This window comes from Ictalurus punctatus, chromosome 23 (genome assembly GCF_001660625.3).
Source record: "Ictalurus punctatus breed USDA103 chromosome 23, Coco_2.0, whole genome shotgun sequence".
In the NCBI taxonomy this organism is placed as follows: domain Eukaryota; kingdom Metazoa; phylum Chordata; class Actinopteri; order Siluriformes; family Ictaluridae; genus Ictalurus; species Ictalurus punctatus.
The window spans coordinates 14,745,516-14,773,421 of NC_030438.2; the positions used below are offsets into that span (position 1 = coordinate 14,745,516).

Sequence of the window (27,906 nt, forward strand, 5' to 3'; positions counted from 1 at the left end):
TATCTGAACCGAGTCTCTTCCCTAACTGCAGCTGTGTCATATAGCACGGTCTTTCACAATGGTGTTTGTTGGTAAATGAGACCTTTTTAGCTGCACTCATATTCGATGCACATGAAATCAGAGAGTGCTTTGACCGAATGACGTGTCTCTGCCCAAATCTGCAGACAATTTGCAGTAATTTTTGACAAAATGCAAGCTCCTCCAAATATTTCCGAGTTTGCTTGATTTTGTGTTCATGCCTGTGATCGCAAAAGCACGAGATCCTGGAGGGACTGGTATAGCTGTCGTCTCGTCTACTTCTTTGCCGGAGGTCTTGTTAATATGACATCGAACATCATCAGAACGTAGTACACTGTAAACCCGGATAGTTCATTTAACTCAAAAAATTCGAGGAAACTACCTCAAAATTTGTAAGCTGACGAATCAATTTCCTTAAGCCAAATACACTTAAATATAACAAAAATGTAACTCAAACTTAATTAAGTAAATTAAAATTAAATTAATTAAGTAAAATTAATTTTTGTTATATTTAAGTGTATTTGGCTTAAAGAAAATGATTTATCAACTTAAAAATTTTGAGGTAATTAGTTCCCTCCCCTTTTTGAGTGAAATGAACTATCTGGTTTTACAGAGTGTGTGAGAGACAATAAGCTCTTGCTCTTTTTTTTTTTTTTTTAGGAAGGAGCTAGCATTATCCGGACTACTTCATGTTTTAAGATCTCACAAGAATTTCAGTACGAACGTTATTTAGCGTGTTTCAGGGTGCAGTTTATCCTTAACGCTACAGGATGAAAGGTTTTGTTGTTCCCAGACCAGTATTTCAAGCTGCTGCAGAAGAGCGCTTGTAACGCGCACAGCTCCAAATGCACACGTTTACGCAGACGTGTCAGGATCTCTATCCGAATATAGAATATCAGTCTGTACTTTCCCTAGATATACATTATTGACGTTAAGGTTTTGCATGCCGTTTCCAAGCAACTTTGCAGATCTAAATTTAAGTGTCACGTCTGTAATGCTGGAATTGCTCTTTTGAATTAGGGTTGGGTATTATTTATTTATTTATTTATTTATTTATTTATTCATTCATTCATTCATTCTATTATTTATTTTATAAAAAAAATTTTAAGGATGCATGAATGCGTGTGTCAAGAAATGTCAGGGCTAGAGGCTTGACGTGGAGAATGTTCAGTGAGGGAGGACTGCGCTGCAATGTAGAGGAGGAACATCTCCAGGGCTGATGCACATTGTGTGTCTGACACACACACACACACACACACACACACACACTCACTCACTCACTACATTTGAAAAGGAAGAGCATCAGTCTGTATTCGCCGCCATTTGGCATAAATGTGCTTTCTTGCTCAGAGGGACTGTGTCATGATTACAGATGTACACTACAGGTCTGTGTGCACCCCTGCGGATACACACACACATACACACACACACACACACACACCAACGTGTAGATGTAATACTCTTTTAATGTTTTTAAAGGTTAATTCCCTTTAACTGAAACCACTCAACCCTCCATAATGTTTTTTTTTCAGTTCCATTAAACGATAATTAAAGCAGAAGAGAACGTTATTCTGTGGATATACAGATTCTGAGGTACTACTTCTAGCTTTACACGAATCCAGCGAGAGAAAGTCAGGGTCTCGGGGTGGAACAGCGAGAGCAGTCGGATTGCAGGCATTTCTGTCATCTCGTCTTTCCTCGTCTTCTCTCTGCACTCTTCATCTATTCTTGTCTCTTCTTTTGTCATTTCCTTTCATCTCTACTTGTCTCGTTTTGTTTCTTCACGTCTCATCTCTTCTTTCTTTTTCTTCACGTCTCTTCCTGCTCTTTCTCACCTCTTATGGCTTCTTCTGGTCTCATCCATCCTTGCCTTTTCTATCTCTTCTCCTCTTGTTTCTCCTATTTGTTATCTCCTTGTCTCATCTCATCTTGCCACTTCTCGTCAATTCTTTTATTTCTTCTCTCTCTCTCTGCTCTTCTTAGCTTTTCTCTACACTTCTCCTCTAGTTTCTTATCTCCTTATCTTGCTTCTCATCTTGTCCCTTGTTTCTCTTCTTGTTGTCTCAGCTTGTCTCTTTTGTCTTCTTGTCACTTCTTGACCTGTCTTCTTTTTCTTCTTGGCTGTTCTCATCTATTCTCGCTTTTTCCATCTCTCCTCGTCTCTTCTCAGCTTGCCACATCTCATCTCTCCTTTTTCTTCTTTCCTGTTCTAGTCTCTGATCTCTTCTCTTCTCTCCGCTTCTCCTCTAGTTCCTTATCTTCTTGTCTCTCGTTTCTTCTCATTGTCTCATCTTGTGTCTTATGTCTCTTCTCTTCTCACCTCACTTCTTTTCCTCTAGTTTCTTCTCGTCTTGTCTCTTCTTGCCTTTTCTCATCTCTCCTTTTTCTTCGTTGCTGTTCTTGTCTCCGATCATCTCGGCCCTTCTCGCCACTTCTCCTCTAGTTCCTTACCTTCTCGTCTTGTCTCGTTTCTTCTCGTTGTCTCATCTTTTCTTATGTCTCTTCTCTTCCCGTCTCACTTCTTGTCTCTTCTTGCCTTTTCTCACCTCTCCTTTTTCTTCTTTGCTGTTCTTGTCTCCGATCATCTCGGCTCTTCTCGCCGCTTCTCCTCTTGTTCCTTACCTTCTCGTCTTGTCTCGTTTCTTCTCGTGACGTTTTCTTTTTGCCTCTGCTCACCTCTTCTCTCTCGTCTCTTTTCTTCTCCTCTAGTTTCTTCTCCTCTCTCCTTTCCTCCCTTTTTAAAATCGTTTGGTCGAATCCTCTCAAACTCACTAGCTTCCCCTCGTAACCCAGCGGCCAGAGCAGAGAGTTAAAGGAAACATTTGACTGGATTGCTTTTGCTCACTTCACGTGCCCTGCGCCAGGATGACCGCCACTTGCTTCTTGAATTTCAGCGCGGGAGATTCCACCGCTCTGCTTGGGGTTTTTTTTTTTTACAATTTTATGCCACAGCTATTTTCCCCGCTAAGGAAGAAGTTTTTGCTCAGCTGTTTCATGTCCAGGAATTCGTCAGGGCTCCACAGACCTGTAGAATCCTGATTCACTGTCATTCAGACCAGTCCATTATGTGGTGTTCTGTTGATAAAATCAAAATGAAATGTAAAAAAAATAATTATAATCTCAAATTGAGTGCTTCACAGGCTTGGGTGATTAAGAGGAAGCTGATAAGGCCAGAAGGATGTGAAACAGATCACTGTGTGTGGTGTTGTTTTGCAGGGATCTTCCCATTTCCTCAAACCGACTTTTGATTTTCAGAATGACTTGTATTCTAAAAGATTATTGCGAACGAACAGAAATCTACGGAAGCCGTAAGAGGCCATGCATTATTATTATTATTCTTTCTTGTTTTCTCGTATTTTTAACACGAGAAAATCTGGCACCTTTTGAATGGGACTGTTTTTTGCGTGCACATTGGCATCTTCACCGTCATAAATTTAATAACTGCCCGTTGTAGACATGGGCTTTATCCCCGCATTAAGAGAGAGAGATGTCCCAGAGGAGAACCAGGGTCACTGTATCGTCTCAGACGATGAAGTTGTAGACCTGACCGCCGCCTTCTCAAGTGTCCGACACTAATGTGGAAATCGTCAATGACTGAAAGACACGGAGCTATTTCAGCTTGAGCGAGTCCCGGATCAAAGTTTGTTTTTTCTTTTGTTTTTTTAAAAAAGATTTTCTTCATCCACGATGCTGTGCGATTGCACTAAGCTGTTGCTGCCTCCAGAAGAATAAAAACATGTTATGTAGAGATCACGAGAAAAAAGAAAGAAACAATATGCACAATCTCTTTTAAGGCTTCCGGAGAAATCTGGATTTTTGGACTCTTACCTGTGTGTGTCTGTCCCCCATCAGCTTCAGTTTGCTAGTGAACAAAGCGATGCTAGCTGGAGCTCAGCCAATACCAAAGACCTCATCTTCCTCGTGCAGGTCTCCTGCCAGGTGAGAGCTGATGTACATACTGTTTATTTAGCAACATTTGTTAAGCTTCTCATCTTTTTTTTTTTCTTTTTTTTTTTTTCTTCCAACTTTAGTTTAACCTCGGTCAATTCTTTTAGCCGCACTCGTTTATGCACACTTAATATTCATTTCTTTCTTCTCTCTTTCCTCATTTCTCGCCCTTCTTCCTCTCTGTATACAGGGTAAGATGTGGATGGTGCGCCGCACGTACGAGGAGTTTCGCACCCTGGATGCTCACCTGCACCAGTGCATCTATGACCGGCGTTACTCGCAGCTCCTGCCCCTGCCATCACTTTGTGAGCTCGGGGACAGAGTGGAGGTAAGAAGCGAACAGATGGCACCCTTTAACTTGCTAACAGTTTATATAGGCCGGGTTGTATGGCACCAGTATTTGGTCACGTGACTGTTGGGGTTATGGATGAAGCATCGCATTTCTCTCTTGTGTTAATCGTAATTTTGTAAGCTCTCTATACATATCTCATCTCTTCCTTTGCCTCGCGCTCTCTCTCTCTCTCTCTCTCTCTCTCTCTCTTTCTCTCTCTCTCTCTCTCTCTGTGTTCCTCAGCTCTTCACTCCCATGCTCTCCGAGTACCTGAGCCGTCTCTCCGTGATTGTGGACAGTAAGCTGAACTGTGGGCCCGTGCTCACTTGGATGGAGGTGAGGCATTGCATACTGCTCTGTACATCACATGAGCTCATGGGCTGTGTTTTATAGTAATGTAACCTTTATGGAAGGAGTCTCCAGTGTCAGAGGAAAAGCTGTAGTAAAAATAAAACATGTCACAGCACTCAGTCTTTGATTACTTTCCTCTAACATCAGCCTTGTTGTACTCTTTTCTCTAGTTATTAGAAGGATTTGGGGAAGAAAGAGAAATGTTTGTTTCTATACATAATAAAAAGAGGTAGCGGAGGTCCTGATAATTTTGCATTTCTGCATTTTGTTTTTTTTAATTATTTATTTATTTATTTATTTTATTTTTCATTCGTTTATCTGGTAGCCTGCTGTAATTTTGCCGTTTATCTATAAGTGTATTTTATTATAGTAGTGGTATTTATTTTTAATAAATGTATTTATTTATTGGTGAAGTGCCACAGCATTTAACTAATCTCCTATAGACCGATCATATCATATATAAGGTGTCATCGGTGTCTTTCAGATCGACAATCATGGCAATCGGTTTATGCTAAAGGAAGAGGCGTCTTTAAATGTCCCAGCGATCGCAGCAGCACACGTCATCAAGCGCTACACAGCGCAAGCCAGTGACGAGATTTCTATTGAGGTAAATGTGCATGTTGAAGACCCCATTCAGTTCTGTTATAATTTATCCAGAGGAAAGAACGCAGAGTTTAAAGTCCCCATGAAATCCAAGGTGAACTTTTGTGGCTTTTATTATAAACATGTCAGCCTTAAGGTTATCTATAAGCTAGTGTGCTCCAAAACAATGACAAGATTCACATTTAGAAGATATGTACATTTCAAAATTTAGTCAGTCTCTCTCTCTCTCTCTCTCTCTCTCTCTCTCTCTACCACGAATACGGATCGACATTTTTGATGACCTCATTCTGCACTTCAGCTTCTGATCAGATTTTCTGTCCAATCAAATGCTCTCTAGAATCTGAAGTGTCCCGTCCCCAACATTATAAAAATCACCAAGTTGTCGTTGTTGAGCGAGTGAAATCATATCAACAAGCATGGGTCACGAATGTGTCTTTGGCTGTACAAACGTGCGCATTTTATTCAGTTCCCTAATTGTTGGTTAAGAAGGAAACGGTGTGAAGGAGGAGGTATTTGTTCCAGCTCACGAATTTGTGACTAACTGTCAAGTAAGGCTGAGCCTGGGCTGTGAGGTAAGCTAAACGCTGCTGGCTATTTAAAAAGGGGGAGGAGCCACTCAATATGTCCCACCCTGACTTCCAGTTTCAATGGAAATTACGTCAATATATCAAATAGCGCTGCACGTTTCAAGCTACTTCAGGGGGACTTTAAGCAATGCCGTAGTTGTACAGTGATATTGGTAGAAATGCCGGAAAATTCCTAAATGGACAAAAAGGTCTACATGATTCAACTGGAGGGGGAAAAAAAGCATAAAATGATGACTTCAGTAGTTCTTCTCATGTTTTTATTTCTTGATGCTTCTTTTCAGAATATTAACATAGCAGTAGTTGATGGAAGCTTGGGAATGATTATTGCTGAAATTAGCTAAACGTTGAAAAGAAACGTACAGTAAGGTTCACCTTTTCAACATTTCTTTCCAGGTACTTGGCAGGCTGTATTTCAGTGCTTGTGTCTCTGCCTGATTCTTCACTTCCACACTTTGCTGTTCTGTCCCACTCCTCCTCTTCTCTTCTCCTCATCACCACCATCATCATCCTCTCATCTGCTTTATTCCTGTTCCCTCCCCAGTCTCTGCTCTATATAGTGGCTCTTTCTGGGCCAGAGAACAGGGTCACCTGGCACATTTAGGACTCTTTTCTCTTTTTATTCTCTCTCTCTCTCTCTCTCTCTCTCTCTCTCTCTCTCTGTCTCCTACTATATTGCTACCTCTTTCTTTCTTTCCTGCAACTGACTGTCTTTCTTTTTGCCTCCTGTCTCTATCTCCCATTCTTCATTTCCTTAACTCCCTGTGTCAGCCTTTCTTTTGCCTGTCTGTCTGTCTCTCTTTCTCTCTCTCACTCTTTCATCTTCTTTTACTCCTTGTCTTGTTCTTTTTTTTTATTTTCTATATGCCGTCTTTCGGTCTGTCTCTCTCTACTACTCTATCTCTTTGTCTCACTTACTTTTATTCTCTCTACTGTCATTCTTTTTTTCTCTTTGTCTCTCTCCCCACTACTCTTTGTCTGTTTGTCGCTCTCTCCTTACTCCCTGTCACTGCCTCTCTTTCTTCTACTGTCTGTGTCTGTACTACTTCATCTTTTGCCTCTTTCTCAGTCTCTGTTTCCTTCGCTCTTGCTTTCTGTCCTTCTCAGACTAGTTGCATGGCATATTTTCCCCCTAATTTCTTTTCGTGCATTTTGTTTTTCTCCCTTTCTTTGTCATCTCCCCATAATCTCTATTTAATCCGTTTTTTTTTAATCCTTCCCTGTCTCCTTCTTTTCCTCTCTTGCTTAAACTCTTTCCACCCCGTCTCTCTCTGGCGAGAAGTGGACACTACTTTTTTTTTTTTTTTTGCTTCATTCCTTATCTGGGTCAGGGAGAAGTTCCTGGGCAGGACCGGGCGTGTAGTGAAGCGTGTTTTGGCTCCGCTCACAGCTGTTGTGGCTGGATAGTTTGGGGTCCTGTTTTGTCTACAAAATCCAGATTCATGCGTACGGATGTTGTGAAGCTCACATTAAAGCCGTTTGTATGATTTGTATATACCACACATGTAGCTGTACAAATTCTAGCCTGGTCGTTTACAAACAGCGTCTCAACTTGATTATCAGGGTGGAGATGATGTTCTTGCTGAAGCACAAACATTCACCTTTAACCTAAACAACTCTAACTGAGACTTTGTCTCTGATTTTGAAGGTCGGTGATATTTTGTCTGTGATTGATATGCCACCCAAAGAGGAGACCACCTGGTGGAGAGGAAAACATGGTTTTCAGGTACCAGCTTAAAGCATTTAATTCCTAAGATAAACCCTAGTTTTCTCAGTACACATAAAAGAAGAAAAGTTGAAGCACAGCAGTAACACAAATAATTGTTTGAGGATTCGGAAACGTACCTTATGTGCTTTTCAATAAGAACAGAAATGACCGTGTACATGAAGACTTCATAGTAAATATTACAATATAAAAACGGCATGGGGGAGGTTTAGGAATTTAGATACTTAGGTGTCACTTTGGACCCCAAATTAAATAAAATGCACAAATTATCCAAGGCTAATAAAAAGTATTACAAGGCTGTAAAGACAGTAGGACATGATTTTATCACATTGCGGTCTGGACTCATTATTTATAATTCCATTTATACAAGCAAGCTTTGAAGATGATGGATCAGAAACAAGTGAGATGGCTATACAGTCAACGTTGAACATACTTTTTTCATTTATGAAAAATATTTTTAATGGTATAAATAGGCTTGCCCCAGAAACACTGTTTTACCTTGATGACGTTTTACCAATGAATACACACATTTTTACATTTGTTCCGATTCATATTTGCAATGTTTGCATGAAAAAACAAAAAAACAAATCGTACCCTGTTAAAATTGTAGGGGTTTTTTTGATGTAAAAAAAAAAAAAAAGAAAGAAAAAGAAACCAATAAACCTTTTTTCCACCTTTTAATGTGATACTACAACCAACAAAATTCAAGCGAAAAACTACCTGTAAGAAAAACTATTACTTGGTTGTATACATGTGTCCACCCTTTTATAATGTGGCATGTGACTGTGGTCAGAATTAACCAGTAGCATTCAAAAGTGACGATCATGCTCCTGTCATCAGTAAAGTTGTTCTCATTAACTCCAAATAAAGATCAGCTGTTTCTGTAGGATTTTCTTGACATCTTTGTTTAATCCGACTGCTGAAGCTGTGGGCCACAAAGAGCTCATAAATCGTGTACGGGATCTCATTGGCAAAAGTTAGCGATCAGGAAAGGGGTACAAATGAATTTCTGTGACATTTAGATGTACCATGGAACACTGTGAAGGCCAAGTAGAGAAAATGCGGCACCAATGTGATCTTACCAAGGGCAGGACGTCCTACCATCATTGACAGAAGGACAAGAAGGAAACTTCTCCGGGAGGCTGCTAAGAGACCTGTGGCAGCATTAAAGGTGCTGCAGAAATATCTGGCGACTAGTAGGCAGTCCTACACATGTCTTGGCCATGGGATAGGGTGGGTAGACGGAAGCCCTTTCTCATTAAAAACCATACAAATCTATCTGAATCACCCTAAATCATGGGGCAAAAATTATGGTCTGTTGAGATCGAGGTAGAGAAACATGGTGGTGGCAGTATCATGCTATGGAGCAGCTTCTCTGTAGCTGGCATTGGGGCACTATACGGGATGACGGGAATCATGGATAGTTCTATGGCACAAAACCTGCAGGCATCTGTTAGTCAGCTAATCTACAATTATAACCCAAAGCATAAATCCAAGTCAACAAGAATCTATGATCTATGTAAATCCAATTAAAAACCTGTGGAATGACTTGAAGAGGGCTGTGCACAGGAGATCCCTTCACAATTTGATAGATTTGGAGCATTTTTGCAAGGAAGAGCAGAATTAAATTGTCAAATCAAGATGTGCGAAGTAAGTAGACACTTATTCAGAAAGACTGAGTGCTGTATTACAATCAAAAGGTGCTTTAACAATGTATGAGTTAAGGGGTGTGCACACTTAAACAACCAGGTTTTTGTAAGGGTTGTTTTTTGTTTTCTCCTCCGTGAAACATTTTGTTGTAATAATATTGCTTAAAGGTGGAAAAATGTCTCTCATCAATCTTTTCAATTAGCTATGGCTAGAAGCGATTACGTTGCATGTAAAATGCGAAATAAATAAACAGTGAAGCATGGGCCATGCTGACTGATCCCCACTATGCTTCAATCATTGTTAATCTTGGTAATATATTCAGATTAAGTGTGCCATTAAGCGAGATCAGATTCTAATTCAATCATTTTTATGTTTTATGCTGTAGGTTGGCTTTTTTCCCAGCGAGTGCGTAGAGCTGATCAATGAGAAGATGCCTCAGTCTGTCAGCACTCCCGCTGCCAAGACAGGTACTGCTCATCATTCTTCATTCATCCATCTTTATATGCTCCACCATTTGTTCATAATTACTAATTGCCTTTATTATTACAGTAGAGTGTGATGCAGGCAGCTCTAGACCTGGAGTCGCCAATGCGCCTGGTCCACCTTCTCCCACATCAGGTAAGAGTTGTATACAGTACCAGTTATTTCTAGCAACTCCTGGTAAATCTCTGGTTTGCAAGATTTCACTTTTGGTTTGCCTTCCAAATGCTGCAAATTGAAACGTTCTTTTGTGACCTTTAGTTGGAATGTTTTAAGAAGGCCAATAACTTTTTTTTTGCTGCTAGGCCGCTTTCAAAAGCACTTTTTGATATCCTTCAAAGACAAACATGTTGAGAATGATGTACGGAAATAATGCTGTGTTGGCCATTTAAAAAGTTGCTAGAGTTTTGACAGTGTACACTTATGTGGCTATAAGTCAGCCAATAGGATAGCTAATCTGGGCAAGGCTTCAGTCATCCCCATAGATTTTGAGCAGGGTGAAGAAGACAGTAATTGAAGTTTGGCACAGCAGATAGTGTTGCCTCACATCTCCATGGTCCCAGGTTCAAACCTGAGCTTGGGCTCCTGTCTGTGTGGAGTTTCACATGTATTCCCTGTGACCACATGAGTTTCCTCAGGGTTCTCTGGTTTCCTCCTACCTCCCAACAGCATGCCAGGATAAAGTGGTTACTGAAGATGAATGAATTCACATGCAGAGCTGTACGATACAATAAGAAACACCTATAAGCCCAGTCACTATTTGCAGAAGTATATTGGACACGGTGGCCAAGAGACGAACTACACTACATACTTACCATGGCAGAAAACCAAATCCGACAACACAGGCAAATGTACTCTACCACAATATCATCAGAAAACAAAAAAAAAACAAGTCCGGCAACAGAAAAAGATGCAGGGAAATGACAACGGAAATATTTCCTCACAACAATTCCAGGCAGTTCTGGAGAACTAGAAGTACAACTGAAGTATTTGTCTTAAAATGTTACTTGATGCTTAAGCAGAATATCCAGCAATGTGTTTGAAGAGGTGTCGAGCGTTTGTTTTTGTTTTTTTGTGATTTAACAGTTTTATTGTATAAAAATAAGCAAATATGTAAGAACTAGATGTCGACCGATAGTGGATTTTACTGATACTGATAACTAAGTCGGGCAGTACCTGCCTATAACTGATTATCAACCGATCGTTATTATAATGATACTGAATGAAAACATAACACTCAAAGTGAAATATTGCTGAACTTTATTAAAGAAATGAACAGTACTGACTGTAACATGAAAATATGCTGTACTTTTTTAATGGAATAAATATACAAATATTAATATACAGTTGTAATCAAAATTATTCAACCCCCTTTGCAAATCAGGTTTGTTGTCAAAATTTACAGGCTTTTAGCTGTTTGATGAACAAATCAAACAAAAGCAACTGAAATAGTTCAACACTATTCACAATAGATTCAAGTGGTTTCCCCAAACTCAACTGAAAATGCAACTTATAATGACTTTGCTATTTTCACAATGATTCAACCCCCTGAATAGAAACCCTCACAACACAAATATGCAAAATGGGTGTTGTCTCAAGCACACCTGATGCAACTAATCAAGGGCTTCATTAGTTGTCTGTAAATGAAAGTCTGTAAATGTTGACAATAAACCTGATTTGCAAAGAGGGTTGAATAATTTTGATTGCAAGTTTATATGAATTATTAATAAATGTTAAAGTAAATAAATGATACCCATCCAAACTGAACCAAAAAGTAATACTCCAAATAAAAATAGAGACATCCAAAACCCTCTAGAGGCCGTTCTTGTACCGTATAATGACAGCAGACGCTCCTCAGACGCAACCGGGAAAAACCATCGATGTGAATTCTTGCCAATAACCAATGGTTTCGGCAATCAGCCATCGGCGCCGATTGATCGGTTTTGTCGATCAATTGACCTCTAATCAGAATATTAATATAATGCATTACCTGTTTCTTGATTTTATGTTAAATAGATTTAGTTTAAGATTCTGGTATAAGAACACAAACTCTCACCCCCACAACCTGGTGTGCTGCGGTTAAGAAGTAATACTGTGGTGGTTTTTAAAAAAAAATTAAAAATTTGTTGTTGTGTGGTTTTTTTTTTTTGTTTTTTGTTTTTTTTTTGGTACGGTAGTAGAAAGAGGAAGCATTTTCATTGTTGTTTCCCTAAATTGTTCTGTTGTCAGATTTGTTTTTGTGTTGTGTTGATACTGTGGTGTTGTGCATCTCCTGTATTTGTGTTTTTGTGTTTTGTTATTGTAATTTATGGTAGTCTAAGACATCTTTCTGCCACTGTGAGCCCAAAATACCTTTCACGATTTCACAGACCATCTACAAGAAGGCCTCTGTATATCCAGCCACGCATATCCGAGACACCAAGAAATCTCTTGTGGATGTAGTCTTGGTCCACTACAACACTTTATTGGCATTGCAACGCATTTGTTTATAGTAATTGTGATTTGATCTGTATGTAGCTTCTCTCTGAGACCTGTGCTGTATCTTTAGACCGTCTGTCTTTTTCTCTCTCTGTATCTCTTTCTCTCTCAGTTTTTCAGCCATGGTTCCTAAGACTTACTGGTAACACCTTTCGAGCGGAAATTAACACTCCTTCTCTCTGTTGCAAAACAAGCCTCTCCTCTGGCTTTCCCTAACGTTTTGTTTTGTCCTTAAACCCAGTCGAAGTGTGCAACTAGAATTTGAGCCATTTATACAACGAGCAGATTGCGTGGAGAGCAGGAGTGGGCGGCCGAGTGGAGTAGGCATAAAATCATTACGAAACGTCGTGACTATTTCCCTCTGCTCAGGCGTCTCGCTGTATAAATGAGAAGCTGTTGTTCGGATGATCAGTATATATATATTTTTTTATTGGGATTTTAGCTGAATCCTGATTTCTCTAACTCATTCCACTGATACTCACTTAAAGGGATTCTTCACCCAAAAATGCTATTAATGAGCAGGGGGCCAGCACCTGCTGTCTAAACGAAATGGTTGCCTGTTGTCTTTTATTCAATGTTGGCATTTTTGGGTGAAATATTCTTTTTAATCGTGCTTAACAACATACATTAGCTACCAAAAGCTGGATTAACACTACATATGTTGTATCACCATCTGGTGTATAATGTCGGCATTACGCATATACACACTCCACATACAAGCGTTTTCTAACTCTGACATTGTGTACATTTTTTTTAATCAGCCATCTCTTCTTCACCTGTCGTCGCATTCTAGAAAGCTAGACCTAAAAGAACACACATTTGTTTTATCATTCCTCTGTCGCCCCCTTGTTGCAGTTTCCAAGAAGCACGGCAAGCTGATGGGTTTCCTGCGAGCCTTCATGAAATCCAGACCCAGCAAGCAGAAGCTGAAGCAGAGGGGCATCCTGAAGGAGCGGGTCTTCGGCTGCGACCTGGGAGAACACCTTCTCAACTCGGGACTAGATGGTAACAAGACACACAGGCTTCAAATACGACTTTCAACACTGCTCAGATTGTTATATTCAGACCCGTTTCTGTTCGACATTTTAGTTCCAGAGGTCTTAAAAAGCTGCTCGGAGTTTATTGAGAAGCATGGCATTGTAGACGGCATCTACAGGCATTCTGGGATTTCCTCCAACATCCAGAAACTGAGGTTTGTCTATCAGAAATGGACTGCTGGCCCAACAAGAGAATGTTTGATTTATACAGCGGTCCAATTCGTTTCCAAGTTACTGAAACTTTATACGTGTGGGGTTTGTTTGTTTTTTGCTTATAACGTACTTTGATATATCTGCTGTAAGAAGAAAAAACTATATTTTATCAAAATGTCAACAAAATGTTTTTATTTTGGCTATTTTATAACCTGGCCTTGGTAGACTGCCTGCAAAGATCACACTGAAGCAGCCATGTGGCAGGAGCCAGTTTAGCAAATACTGTGTGTGTGTGTGTGTGTGTGTGTGTGTGTGTGTGTGTGTGTTAGCTATGTGTGATTTTTTCTCTCACAATTATTGTGACACTTTTCTCAAGTTGTTGGATCGCTATGTGCCATAGCGAAATGGACATAAGTCTAATCCATGTAGTTTGTAATCAAAAGTCCAGAAAACTCCTGCACCATTGCATCTTCAATACAGAGAAGAGTACTTGCACACTCTGTACACACTTTTTTATTTTTATTTATTTATTTATTTTTTTAATGTTTAAATGAACTAATAATAAGAAATGAATGATGAGAAATTGAGCCAAAAGAACAGAACTTAATACATTATTTCAGTTATTAACAGTCAAGTTAAGAGATAATGGTGAGGCTTGTGCAAATAAGACACCAATTTTAGTACAGGGAGCTGTGTAGTTTTCAGAACTATATATACTTTTTTGACCATATGGAGGGTTGTCCCTGGTTGCCACATATTTGTCAAACATTTTAAAATCCTGAAGCTTGGATGCATGCATGTCTGCCCTTTATGTTTAGTGATCAAGGATAGTATTATTAATGTGATTATTACACCACAGTCACTCTTGTATTTACAGTGCCCTCCACTAATATTGGCACCTTTTGGTAAATATGAGCAACGAAGTCTGTGAAAAAATGGCTTTATTGTTTAAATTTGCGATCTTTTGTTCAAACAAATTCACAAAAATGCGCTGCTCTCATGGATATCAAACATTTGCATACAAAATACAGGTTTATTTAAAAAAAAAAAAATTGTTAAATATAGGTTTGCAACAATTATTGGCACAATTTTAGTCAGTACTTTCTGCTACCTTCCTTTACCAAGATAACAGCGCTGAGTCTTCTGCTATAATGCCTGATGAGGTTCTAGAATACATGACAATGACCTGAGACCATTCCTCCATACAGAATCTCTCCAGATCCTTCACATTTCGAGGTCCATGCTGGTGGACTCTCCACTTCAGTTCACCCCACAGGCTTTCTATGAGGTTCAAGTCAGGGGACTGGGATGGCCATGGCAGGACCTTGATTTTGTGGACAGTAAAAGATTTTTGTGTTGATTTTGATGTACATTTTGGATCATTGTCCTGCTGCAAGATCCGATCACGGTCCATTTTAAGCTTTCTGGCAGAGGCAGTCTGATTTTCATTTAATATCTGTTGATATTTGAGTCCATGATGCCATGTATCCTAACAACTAACTTCTGCAGTTCTCCAGCTGTGATCCTTGGAGATTTTTTTGGCCACTCGAACCATCCTCTTCACAGTGCGTTGAGCCAATATAGACGCACGTCCAATTCCAGGTTGATTCATAACATTTCCAGTTGACTGGAACTTCTTAATTATTGCCCTGATGGTGAAAATGGGCATGTTCAATGCTTGTGCTATTTTCTTACAGCCACCTCCCATTTTGTGAAGCTCAACAACCTTTTTGCCGCACATCACAGCTATATTCCTTGGTCTTACCCATTGTTATGAATGAATAAGGGAATTTGGCCTATGTGTTACCTCATATTTGTACCAATGGTTGAACAATTTCCTGTTCCTAGTCACCCAGGTGTACTAAAAAATGTAAAATTTCAATGGGAATATACTTCAAATATATTTTTCTCATATGAATTCTTAGGGGTGCCAATAATTGTTGCACACGTATATTTAACAAAGATGTGTGGGGGTTTTTAAAAAAAATTTTTTTTTGATAAACCTGTGTTGTGTTTGTAATTGTTTTATATCCATGAGTGCAGAGTATTTTTGTGAATTTGTTTGTACAAAAGATGAAAAGGTTAAACAGTAAAGACCATTTTTCACAGCCTTCTTTGCTCATATTTACCGAGGGTGCCAGGATTAGTGGAGGGCATTGTATATCTGTGCATGTAATGGGTCACCTACTTAATGAGTCACGTGGCTGTAAATTCAAGTCATGATTAAAATGGGTCAGTGCCATTCCCTACCCAACATGTGCTCTATTTTGATTTGGGTTTAAGGGATACTTCTTCCAAAAGATAACTCTTAACTGACTTCTTCCTTTTTTTATTTAAAATGAAATTTAAAATTATTTGCTAAATTGTTGTTGTTGTTTTTTTTTGTTCCTTTTATTGATGTCCAGGCATGAATTTGACAGCGAGAATGTTCCGGACCTGACGAAAGACGTGTACATGCAGGACATTCACTGTGTAGGCTCCCTCTGCAAGCTCTACTTCAGAGAGCTGCCCAACCCACTCCTCACCTACCAGCTCTATGACAAGTTTGCCGTGAGTTGGCTTTGTGTTTGTGATTTGGTGTGCTGTACAAGCCCGGTCTGCTTACTTGTAAATATTGAGCTTTAAGTTACACGATACTCAGTTTGTGGGTATCTGGTTTTTAGGATTGCATGGGGGAGATGACTGAGGATGAGCGCATGGTGAAAGTGCACGATGTCATCCAGCAGCTTCCTCCTCCTCATTACAGGTAGATTGCTGGTACTGAATTTTAAAGCCTCTGGTTTAAACTGCTTTGTGATAGTGACGATGTTGCGATCATCAGTACACTTTAACCAAGTGTAGATTTGAGAGATGTATAGATTTTCACTACAAGTTATCAAAATGTTCCAATTAAACATTCTCTTTTGAGAATATGGAGAAGTGTGTACTGGAGGTGTGCCAGATCACATCATTTACTTCAGAGGTTATGAAATTTAAGTTGATGGATTTTGAAAAGCTGCATCAAATCACATTCTCATTGTCCATGTTGATAATGATGATGTTGTGTGTCTTTCAGGACTCTAGAGTACCTCATAAAACACCTGGCTCGTCTAGCCACCTTCAGCGAAGAGACCAACATGCACATTAAGAACCTGGCCATTGTCTGGGCTCCAAACCTGCTCAGGTAAACATGAAACTTCCCACATTTTCTGCCATTGTTTATTAAACTCACGGTTTCAACTGGAGAAAATGAAAACACTACAGACGTACAGTATTATTCAAGGAAAACCAAGTATTATAATATAAGCAAACTAAATACAGAGTCAAGTTCAGCAGTTATTTAATTGAATTGTTTGCTGGAGAGTTTATTTGATTTTCATTCTATTTATCCTTATTAGAACGATTTTGTTTGGTTGTAATTTGTAGTTGGAGGTATTAGGAGTGGGTTGAATGTGTGGTCGGCGGGGGTAAAACATATCCTGAGGTGTATTGCTTTGTTGTTTGTGCTAGATCTAAGGAGATCGAGGCAGCGGGGCTCAACGGTGCTGATCCGTTTAAAGAGGTGCGCATCCAGTCTGTAGTGGTGGAGTTCTTACTCACCAACGTGGAGGTGCTCTTCAGTGATTCGTTCACATCAGTGGGACGGTTTGCTGCAGGTACGTTTCACTTTAATCCTAACAGATCTAAGCCCTGCATCTTTATTTCTGTGAAGAAAGTCAAGAATCGTTAAATCTGATGGGTTTTACTCGTTCTACCTCACGTATATCTTTTCACGTAGCGCATACGGACTTCATTTAACAGCACAAAAAATGCAGTCTATTACATCTCACATAGCCCAGTATGTATTTCATCGTACCACAGTAACACCACAATATAGGTACATAGGAGTGTTGTGTTGTATATTTTTAACATTCTTGAACTGTTTTGTAACAGGGTTTTATATCAAAGTAATCATTTCTAAACCATGATGATAATGACATGAGTCCATTCTACGTTGCACACTGAAGCTGAGCTTTATTTATGGTAGTATATGGTGAAACAGGAAGTTGCAGCTTGTGTGTTTCCATAACAGCAGGAGGGACAGAGCGCAAGATCCCACGCCGGCCTCCGAGAACACGGTTGGTTAGTCTGCAGGAAGCGCGGGGGGAGGCCCCAGAACCAGGCCCCACCTTTCCAGACCTTGACGCAGACCAGCGGCGTTTCTCAGTCATATGAAACCTTCCAAAGCTTGGACTCATTGGCCATAATAATGCCTCAGATAGCCAGAATGGTGTTTTGTAATTTATGGTGCAGAGTACATACTTTTACAGTTTCTACTCCTGCCTGGTTTTAATGTGAAGGGTATGAATTTTGAATTGTTTGCAGTTGATGAGATCCAGGTATTGCAAAGGCGACCTTAACTCTTATGTAAAGAATAATTCATGTTTGTACTGTACAGTCTGAAGAAGCAAACGAATACAAGATAAATAAATTCATTTTTGACCCATTTTTAAATATTTGGCTGTGGTCAGCTTGTCATTTTAATGCTGTTATTTCTATTTATAGTTTTCAGCATTGTTGAGAAGTTTTATTTCAGAAATCAGTGGGTGGAAAAAAAAGGTGTGGGTCAGTGTTCAGTATTGGTGTTTTTGAGACAAACGAGGAAGGTAAATCATTTATATCTCAGTTTAATGTGTGCTTTGTTTGTCAGCTTTGCTTATTTGTGCATTACTGGTTTAAAAAAAAAAATCCAAATCAAAGTAAGAATTAAATTTAGGCTTCAGAGCAAATTGTTTCAAAGCCTTTTGCTTTTCCTGTGTGTACTGTAGCAAGGAGAAATGATATGCTGATGTTCAGTGTTTATGCAAGCTTTGAGTGTGATCTTTGAGCATCCAGGTTAGGCGACCCTGGTTTTGTATGTCTGCTCGCTATTTTGAAGAACTCTAAAAGGCTTTTGTGCAGTTGTATTGGATCAGGATGTGATCGTCTTGATGTGCCCTCACTTTCTAGGCTTCTTATGGCTCTCTATGTTTTACTTTTAAGGATGAAGTCCGTTTCCATTACAGCTGTTGCACTTGGGCCGCAGTCTTCTCACATTCCACTTTGGCCCGATCTGACTCTCACTCCTATCCGTTTCTTTCCAGCTCGGCAGTCCCTGACCAGGCCGAAGTCCTTCGTATCCACCAGGCTGCTGTCTTTGGAGGAGGCACAGGCTCGCTCCCAGGCTCCTCTGCTCCTTCAAGGATCATCTCACCCCCTACAGGATCGTTTCCACACAGTGCTGGACCTCCCTACTCACAGGTGAGGCTGTCAGATCCAAAATAAACCATGTTTGCTACTTAGCACACACTACTACTCTTCTACAACATGCAAGTAAAATCTTTCCATCTGCGTTAGAAGAAAAAGAGGGCCGAAGGTGCGGAAGGCAGCTGGAGGGAGCTGGAAGACGTTCTTTGCAATCGGGAAGCCTGCAGGCTCAGGTCGTCGCAAGCCCATCCGGATCACCTCGCTATTCCAGCCCTCCACCTCTCACGCAGGTAGAGAAGTCGTCCAGATTACTTTTAAGGATGATCCATGGGGATCGATAGTTGGATGGATCCTATATCCCACATTATGATTATGAGTAGGATGTAATTAGGTTGTAAGAGAGTTTTCCATTTTCAGTTGCTACATGTATAAGTATGTAGCAATGGTTTAGACGTTTAGCCTTCTTTAAACCAAAATACCTTTAATATTCAAGCCTGCTGCACATGTACCTTTTCACATGGGGATTCTTAACCCAAGAAGGGATTCAGTCCTGTGAGATTTACACAACAAATCGAACAGGACAAAACCTTGAAAATGATCAGGCAGGATCATGTGGAAACCAAAGCTTAAACTGGTGGTGTAGATACCACCAAATCAGTCATGTTGGACATCATATCAGGTATAATGGGACTTTAATGATAAATGTGAATGTGTAAAATGTATCCTGGTAAAATACAAAACTAGAGAAACAAATGTGATCCATCAAGCATGCTTTGGTTAATTGACTACAAATGTCATTAGCAGCAAATATATAATATATTGTTTTCTATGTTGCTTTGAGTATCTGAAAATTATTCTTGTTCCTCATTCTTGACTCATCTGACTGGAGGCTAGAAATGAACACACAGACTGCGTAATATGTTGATGCATCAATGTTGTTGTCATGCTTTAGGTTGCAGAGTGGACAGTGTCACCCTGAGGTCAGCTAAGAGTGAGGAGTCTCTTTCTTCCCAACACTGTGGAGCAGGTAAGAACAAATAATCTCGTACAATGAAGCTCATTTATTTAAAGACATAATTTGCGTGAAAAATTAAAGCTTCTGAACTAGTTTGCCTGTATGTTAACTAAAGTTGTTAAGGTCATCACAGACTGGGCAGTGGGGAAGTACTGTCTCCAGAACAGTGTATTAAAGAGTCATTTGTAACGCACTGTCTCTTATGCTCAGGTCATGGGAAGCTGCAGCGCTTACGAAGACCTCGTTCCAGCAGCGATGGTCTCTCTCTGGCTACTTCTGTGGACCCTCAGCTCCTGGCTCAGCCAGTTCCTTCGCAAATCCCGCCCAGCCGCTCCTACGACAGCTTGCTGCCTGATGAGGCCCGCGCCGCTAATGGAATGGAAGACGACGAAGATGATGAGGAGGGAGTCTATATGCTACCCGATTTCTCAGAAGACCCTGCCCGATCCTGGATGGCTGAGGACGTGACTGACTTTAGCCCCACCTTCCCAGATGAGGGGCCAATTGGAATCGGAAGCAGTGGCCCCATTGCCCCTGGTGATAGGGAATCTCCATCTGCGGCCACTCCTCCTCCCTACCGTTGTCTGAGTCGCCAAGGGCACGCCCGTTCTGGAAGTCAGCGCTCAATCACAGAAGACCCAGATTCGGTGCTCAACCAGTCAGAAGCAGCAGCACGTAGGAGCCTGATTTTGGCCGCAGCTGCCCCAACTCAGCAGGTGTTCTGTCAGCATAAACCTCCTGCTGTTAATACCCCTGCCTCCAGCACCACCCAGCCTGGAGAGACCAACCTTGGTCCCTCCCAAAGCCAGCCCACTGCCCTTCCAGCGCCTGTACCCTCTGCTCAACCTCCACAGGAAAAGCGTTCATTTACAAAAAAGGTGGTGCATGCCCTTTCACCGAAAGCACCAAAGTCGCCTCCACTGGACATATCTGACCCCATCGCCATCAGTGTGCCTGCCAAGGTTAATTTCACGGGAATTGTGTAACTAATTAATTTTAATACAACATGCCACTCTTGATATTAATGCAATTATAATGGCTTTACATTGACCATGAATAAAATATTGTCTAGTCTATTGCCTATATATGGACACGTTTATGCAATAGTCATAGCGATGACTCATTACCTTTCAGGTGCTGGAAATGATTGGCGGGCGAGCTGGCGAATTGCAGTCTGGGAACCCAGGCGGTGGACCCTCCCAGCCACCCCAAATGATATCCATGCTGCTGAAGTCTTGTGATTTCCAGCTTACAGAGAGCTGCCAACAGGAGCTAAACAGCAAGTTTGGCCATGAGGTTAAGATCAGAGGCCCCAGTGAGTATACAGTCATTCTGGCCCATTCTGTGTTCCAGCATCATATCTATTCATTGTATGTGGTGGATATAGCAATTTATTTAAGTTTATGTTTCAGCTCAATGTTGAACGTTTGGGAATAGGGTCTAGGGTCCTTGCAGAGTGCATAATTATTTCCTTTGCAAGACAGCAGAATCTATTGTTGTATATAAAATAAACACGAGGGAGACCTACTATGAGTAATGTGTAATCTTATTGAGAATTCACTGGGCTGGTGGACTGTATGAACGGATGTTCACCTCCACATTTATGCCTAAATGCAGCGTTTATTATTGACACTCTAAAATTGGCCAGTATTGGCCCTGTGTTTTTAATATAATTGGATTCCTAACTGCTAAATTCTGTCTGTGCAACTCTCTGTTCCCTCAGGTATTATTGGTCCAACTGGTGCTCTCCTGCCCTCCCAAAAGCCCCCTCCACCCCCTCCTAAAAACCCAGCACGCCTTATGGCTCTGGCACTGACCGAAAGTGCCAACAAAGCTCTTCGGCAGGGTGCCTCTCCTCCCTATCGTCCCCGCCAGGTTGGGAGTCCCCCTGATGCTGACACCCGTTTCCAGCGGTCCCTGTCTGCTGACACGGGGGCTATGCTCTCCTCTGATGCAGACCAGCTGTACTCCACTGTGCGTCCCTTGTCTGTGTGGATGTCTGAGGGCGGAGGTGAAGTTAGCGCTCCTGAAAAGACGACAGACTTGGTACAAGAGGAGGAGGAGCCAAGATCACCTCCAGGCCAGGTGTGTGTGTGTGTGTGTGTGTGTGTGTGTGTGTGTGTGTGTGTGTGTGTGTGTGTGTGTGTGTGTGTGAGAGAGAGAGAGAGAGATAGAGAGGGAGAGAGTATGAGGGAGAATGAGTGAATGACTGCATGTGCCCATAAAATAGATGGTTCTTGAGTGGCACAACAGAAAAATGTTTGCCCTATCCTCTGGAGATCGCAAATTAGAATCCCGACGAGTTCCGGATCCCACAGCCTTTCATGGCTGTGAGTCAAGGGAGCAAAATTGGCATTGCACTCTGGGTGGGAGGGATGGCATACACTCTCTCCCCTATCAATCACAGCGACACTAGCTGTGAGTTTGCAACTGTCTGTGAGCTCATGTATGTGAAAAATTGGCTGTGATCTTTGGGTGGGAGGCATGGCATACACTGGCATGGCATACACTGTCCTTCAACGGTGTTACGCAGTGCTATGTTGAATGAAGCAACATGAGCAGCAGTTTGAAAAGATCTGGTTGGTGGCTTCACGTGTCTCGGAGGAATCATGTGTTAGCCTTCTCCCTCCCAGGTAGGAAACTGTCATATTATTGGGGAGAGCTGGCTGGTGGGTGGGAATTGGTCAAGACTAAAATAGGGAGGAAAAACCCACTCATCAGCAACAAGCCTCTTTGTTTCTGTTATATTATACCCTGGTAGTCTTAAAAAAAAATTCATGATGTGTTGAATGCAGCTATACCTATTACATCAGTGTATTGCTTCTGGGAAATGGTAGCTCAGTGGTTGGACTACTGATGAGAAGGTTGTGACTTCAAATCCCAGCACTGACAAGCTGCCACTGGTGGGCCTTGAGCAAGGCCTTAACCCTTAAATGCTCAGTTGTATGAATGAGATAAATGTAAGTCTCTCTAGATAAGGGCGTTTGCTAAATGCCATAAAATGTAAAAAAAAAAAAAAAAAAAAAAATTTAAATGCTTCTTTGTTTTTCAGGACATGGGTACACTCTCCTCGGATGCCTCAGTTTCTGAGTCTGGAACATCAAACAGTGAGCTATCTGCTGGTAGTTCCTCTGGGGACAATGAGAAAACCCCAAGCCCCATCTACAACCAGAAGCCACAGATTCCTGCACCCCCTAAATCCAGCCCACCTGCCGCTAGTGAGGTTCCCTCTCAGAGGAAACCCCCAGCGTATGGCCGGCAGTTCTCTGCTCCACACCTCCAGCAACAGATGTCAGGCACTGAGTCCAAATCCCCCAACCAGGCTCATTCCCAGCTTCTGCATTCCAGGTCAGAGAGCTCCCCGTTGACCCACACACATGCCTTCCAGCCCACACGCCCCAAAGTGCCCCCCAAGCCACTGGATTCTGCCCTACCTAGGCCCCCGATCTCCAAGACTGACCGACATGACTTCATGCGTCGTTCCTTGGATGCCGGTCGCATCCGACGCATGGTGGGGCCAGCTCAAGGCAACCCACCACTTTCTAGAGCTTTTTCTGAGCGCATTAGCAACACATCAGATGCACTGTCTCGCTACCATGCAACCAGATTGGCCAACCAAGTGGCACAGGTTGTGACAACTGCTCAACCTGTCATGCAGCAACAGCAGCCCCAGACATCTCATATCCGACCTGCATTCTCATCTTCTGAAGATCCCTCCAACGTGGAGAATTTATACTATGAGATTAGTGCCCCTGATCATCCACCTAGCTACTCCCAGCACAGCTACCAGAACATGAGGTTAGATGTGGATGGCAACTACCGGCTTTCAGATCCAGCCAATCAGAGGCCCCAATCTAGGGGTCATCACCCACCCCCCTACTCACAAGTGCCAGCAGCTGCCAGGGTTAGTCAGCTTTGGTCCTCTGAGGCCACACGTGCCTGGACTGCAGCTCACTCGCACTCCTCCTCCTTCTCTCATTCCCATTCTCACGGTCATTCTCACAACAACCCACCAGGTCCTCGTGGTCACCCTCGGCTGCAGCGTCAGACCTCCTCCTCTGTCAGACTGACCCGCAGTGAGCTGCACCCCATCCATGCTGCCTCTGGCTTCTGCTCATCTGGGGGCCTGGTGCCTCTGTCTGTGCACCAGCGTAGCCTACACTGTTCCATGCGCTCACCCTCCTCCAGCCTCACTGCCTCCCAGCTACATCCATACTTTGAAAATGGGAAGGTGTGCTATCGCTATTTTGAGACCTCTGGACATGAGGAGGGACCACTGAGCCACCTTCAGCCATCAATGTCAAAACCGCATCAAGCCTATTCATCCCAGATCTCCCCAATACAAGCATACAACCCACCCTCCAAAGATGAACCCATTTATGTGAACTACCCTTTCACTAGCCCTCCAGGTGCTGGGGTGAACACTAAGACTTGGGCCACCACAGACCTGGATGGAGATGTCCACCAAGGGGCAGAACCTGTCAAGCACCCTGCTGAGGCATCTACAGAGGATGAGCAGCAGTCTACGGACAAAGCTCTAGATCAGGAGTGTCCCACAACTAGTTTTGAAAGCCCTACCCAAAACGATGGTGCCACAGATTCCAAGGCACTGGAGATGCCCACAGCCTCTGATGCAACGCACTTTCGCAGCCACTCTGACCCACAGAGCTCAAGCTCAGAACCCAGTCAGGCTCTTACAGGGAAGGACATTGCTTCGCTGCTGATTGAGAAGCTTGCAGAGGATGAAAGAGAGGGTCTAAGTGTGGTCACTTCATCCTCTGCATCTTCTTCGCCCCATGTTGAGTATCCCCCTAACCCATACCCCAGCCAACATCATAAGCGCCCACCCCCTGCCTACAACCCAGGATCCTCTCGGGGTCATTTTGAGAGCCAGGGTCTGCCACGAGAAGGCTCAGGAGCTTTTCAACGCCAAGATCCCATGCGCCGTTCTTCCAGTGGCCAGTACAGACAAGCCTTTGATGTTATGCCATCTGGTGACCAAGTTCTTAAGTTTTTCAGAAGCCAAGACTTTATCCCAACTCCCCAGGGAGAAAGCACAACACCAAACCCATACCCAACAAGACCTCACTGTCAGGATTCCACCAGTCACATCCTTCAGGCTCACCCAGACACACCCCATTCCTCTACTCCTCCTTTGGTGGCCTTCTCAAACTTGGCACTAAGCACACCAAGAGGATATGGGGCTCAAATGGAAGTTAATCCATATAACCAGTACCCGTACCAGGCAGGCCCAGTGCTTCCGCCCTATCCCAATGCTCCCAGGAGGGATGTGATTCTAGATCCTGCTCTTCGACCTACTGGACTTCGGAGCCAGAGGGACTTGAGCCGGCAGGGCAGTCTGTCTGGTCCCAACTGGTCCATTCACACAGAGGGTCAGACTCGCAGTTACTGTTAAAGCACAAACCAATGGCAAGGGTAAAGGTTCTTTGGACTGGAAGTGAAATCCATTGGGAGGAATGTCCTAAAATAACCCCACTGCTGTGCTCCATAACTGGACCTTTAGAGTAAAGGAAAGAGAAGTAGACAGAGAGGGTAGGGCATGATGGTTAAGAAAATCAAAGAAGTGAACCATATAGTGGCTTAGATATGTAAACATTCCAGTAGACACTGTGTTGTCCAGCAGAGGTCATCAGAGAGTTGTATGGCTGCTGTCCCTCTGAAGGGAGTATCAGGTATTCTGCGTGGTGGCGTTTTTCTGCTTTAGGTACTTTCTGGGTTTAAGTTTATTGCTAGAACACTAGGTGACAGGACAGAGAGTGGTGTCCAGGGAAATAAGCTTAGTATGTGTTTTTTTGTTTTGTTTTGTTTTTTTTTGTTTTTTTCTTTTTTAAATGCTAAAATAATTTGACGGTAACCTTATGCTGCTGGCTGGTTCTAAAGAAGCAACTTGTTTCATTTTGCCTTTGTATTTTTTTTTTGTTGTTGTTTGTAGTAGTCAGTTTAATTTTTACAGCTTTTTAACATTTTAAGTTAATTTAACTTCATTACAAAGAGCATTTAAGATATTTTTTGCTGTGTTTCAAAGACTGCGAAGAATAGGAATGTTATAGTTTTTAGTCATTGGTTTTTGTTTGTGTGTGTAAGAGAGAGAGAATGGGCATGTGTTTTCATTTGTGTATGGATGTTTGTGTCCCAATAATCTTTGTCCTGTGAAACGTACATGAAAGAACGTGAAGGAAACACTGCCATGTGCTTAAGGGATAATGTGTATGTGTGCATCTACGTACATTTTGTGTGTGTCCATATTTATTGGAAGGTACTGCACATGTAATCATAACATGTACTGGATATGGGATTTCATAGCTGAACTGTCAACCGATGTGCTAATCAATGCATCAGTCATTACATTATTGGTAAATACAGAGGTTTCCTCAGACCAATCAGTTGCACTGTAGGAGTTTTTGCTGCATGGCCCATCAAAGGTTTCATGACATCTTGTTGTTATTGTTGTTATTATTATTATTATTATTATTATTATTATTATTATTATTATTTTGACTTTGAGAGGAAGGAAGAAGTGCTTTGTGTAATGAAACACCCTGCCCAGTCACCAAACTTTAAACCAATTGAGATGCTCTAGGAGGAGTTCAGATGAAAGGCTTGCGTCATGGCAGATCATCTCTGATGAATGCCTGGAAAAACTGACTGTTTAATAAAGAATGTGTATGCAGTAGTTGTAGTTGCTAAGCATTTTTTTAACAAGCCTATAACATATTTAATATTTTATTAATTATTATGCTGAATATTTACACAATATTTGTCTTTAATACGTTAAATCACTACAAACCAACAAAGAAAATGTTCTGTTATTGAAGCATTGTAAGAATCTAGATGTCTCCAAATTTTTGATGGGCAATGTTTGTCCAGTTCTGATACCTGTTGAATCTGTTGTCTTTCTGAGGAATTGTTGAAATGTTCTCACAAATCTGTGTTCACATAATGATTATATTCTTACCACAACAAAAGTGTGCGACGTGTATCCGAGGTTCTTAGTTCAGTTCGGTTAGTTTAGTTCCGACACTAATACACCTGTACGTTTTCCCCCCTCGAGACTTATCTAAATATTGGAGCCAAGTTTATTAGGTAGTTCTTGCATACTGCCAAAGTTTAGTTCAGCAGAAACAGGGTTGGGCAGCTCAACACTACTGTAATGCAATATGACAATGTGAGGATTCCTTAGGGCAAGTGAGCTCCTGGTGATCTACCCTTAACTTAAACACGCCTGACTCTTAAAAAAAAATTTAAGCACGCCCGAGTAGATCTCCAATGAATGGATTTGGGCGTGATGGCTTTTTCGGTTGTGTTTCATTTCTGTAGGAGGGTAGCGCTCCGGGAACATAGTTGCACACCTCTTAGGGTGGAACAAGGATGACACCTATAGTGGTTTCCTAGCAACGGATGCCTTTCCTTGAGCACTTGTTTTGTAACGTGCCGAGACTTGAACATTACCTCTTGAGTCAGTGTTAATAGGGATACATGAGCCTTTAATTGCTCCTTTCTCGTTAGCAGTATGTCTGGTGTCCTTAAATATCTGGCCCTAAATGTTTAAGGTGAATACATTGCACATTTTAATTTTTTTGTTTGTTTGCTGCGCAGGAGTGAGCAACTTTGTTGAAGCCTTTAAAGTACAAAGTTTAGGTGTGTGTGTGTGTGTGTGTGTGTGTGTGTGTGTGTGTGTGTGTGTGTGTGTGTGTGTGAAGGCTCTTGTCTTTTTTTTTTTTTTATTATTATTTTTATTTTTTTTTATCCATAACTATGCAGTGAAGTACAAGGGAAGATTTCCTACAACATAGTAACTCTTTACTCCAAATGTATGTATTCCAGTAGTGAGGGGTGTGGGTGTGTGTGCGCGCACGTGTGTTGGTTAATGTGCTTTAAACCTAAACATCCTGTTCAATGGTCTCTTTTTTGCCTTGTAGCAATTTGCAAAAGGCAATTCACCATGTTTTGTAATATTTACCGATGTGTGAATAAAAAAAAAAAAACTTGGATGCATCAGTCATGTATAGTGTTTGTTTGATATTTTATACAACAAAGGTTCTGTTGAATTCTCTAATCTGATTGGTCAGAAGCCATTGATTGATTAATTTTCTGTAACAGCAGCTCTAATAGTAAGGCCAGCTGCAAGACAAAACACGTTTATGTTCATGCACCTGTTGTAATGCGTTATTGTTTCTCTAGCAACAGCTCACAGGGATTGATAATAACAGTGATTTTATAACAAACATCTTTTTTGATATGGTGATGCTTTCTGTAAGGAGATTTATTTAATATAATTTTTCTGTGAGGAGTTTATTTAATATTTA

General features: G+C 41.6%; 1 protein-coding gene across 9 annotated transcripts in view; it reads left to right on the forward strand.

Annotated features, from left to right (window-relative positions):
• The window catches only part of arhgap33 (Rho GTPase activating protein 33), a 58,827-nt gene extending 31,225 nt beyond the window's left edge, over positions 1-27,602 (forward strand). For 8 of the 9 annotated variants that reach the window (XM_053674940.1, XM_053674938.1, XM_053674942.1 and 5 more), the window contains 20 exons: positions 3,871-3,957; positions 4,157-4,294; positions 4,541-4,633; positions 5,133-5,255; positions 7,484-7,561; positions 9,597-9,678; positions 9,761-9,829; positions 13,025-13,174; positions 13,259-13,361; positions 15,765-15,909; positions 16,023-16,105; positions 16,415-16,522; positions 16,849-16,994; positions 18,462-18,618; positions 18,715-18,854; positions 19,517-19,591; positions 19,790-20,541; positions 20,714-20,894; positions 21,303-21,664; positions 22,632-27,602. In XM_053674940.1, the coding sequence (XP_053530915.1) occupies positions 3,871-3,957; positions 4,157-4,294; positions 4,541-4,633; positions 5,133-5,255; positions 7,484-7,561; positions 9,597-9,678; positions 9,761-9,829; positions 13,025-13,174; positions 13,259-13,361; positions 15,765-15,909; positions 16,023-16,105; positions 16,415-16,522; positions 16,849-16,994; positions 18,462-18,618; positions 18,715-18,854; positions 19,517-19,591; positions 19,790-20,541; positions 20,714-20,894; positions 21,303-21,664; positions 22,632-24,995 (5,436 nt within the window). In that variant the 3' untranslated portion in view covers positions 24,996-27,602. The remainder of the gene's footprint in view (positions 1-3,870; positions 3,958-4,156; positions 4,295-4,540; positions 4,634-5,132; positions 5,256-7,483; positions 7,562-9,596; positions 9,679-9,760; positions 9,830-13,024; positions 13,175-13,258; positions 13,362-15,764; positions 15,910-16,022; positions 16,106-16,414; positions 16,523-16,848; positions 16,995-18,461; positions 18,619-18,714; positions 18,855-19,516; positions 19,592-19,789; positions 20,542-20,713; positions 20,895-21,302; positions 21,665-22,631) is intronic. The other variant, XM_053674939.1, reaches the window with a different exon arrangement.
• The last annotated feature ends 304 nt before the right edge of the window (positions 27,603-27,906 follow it).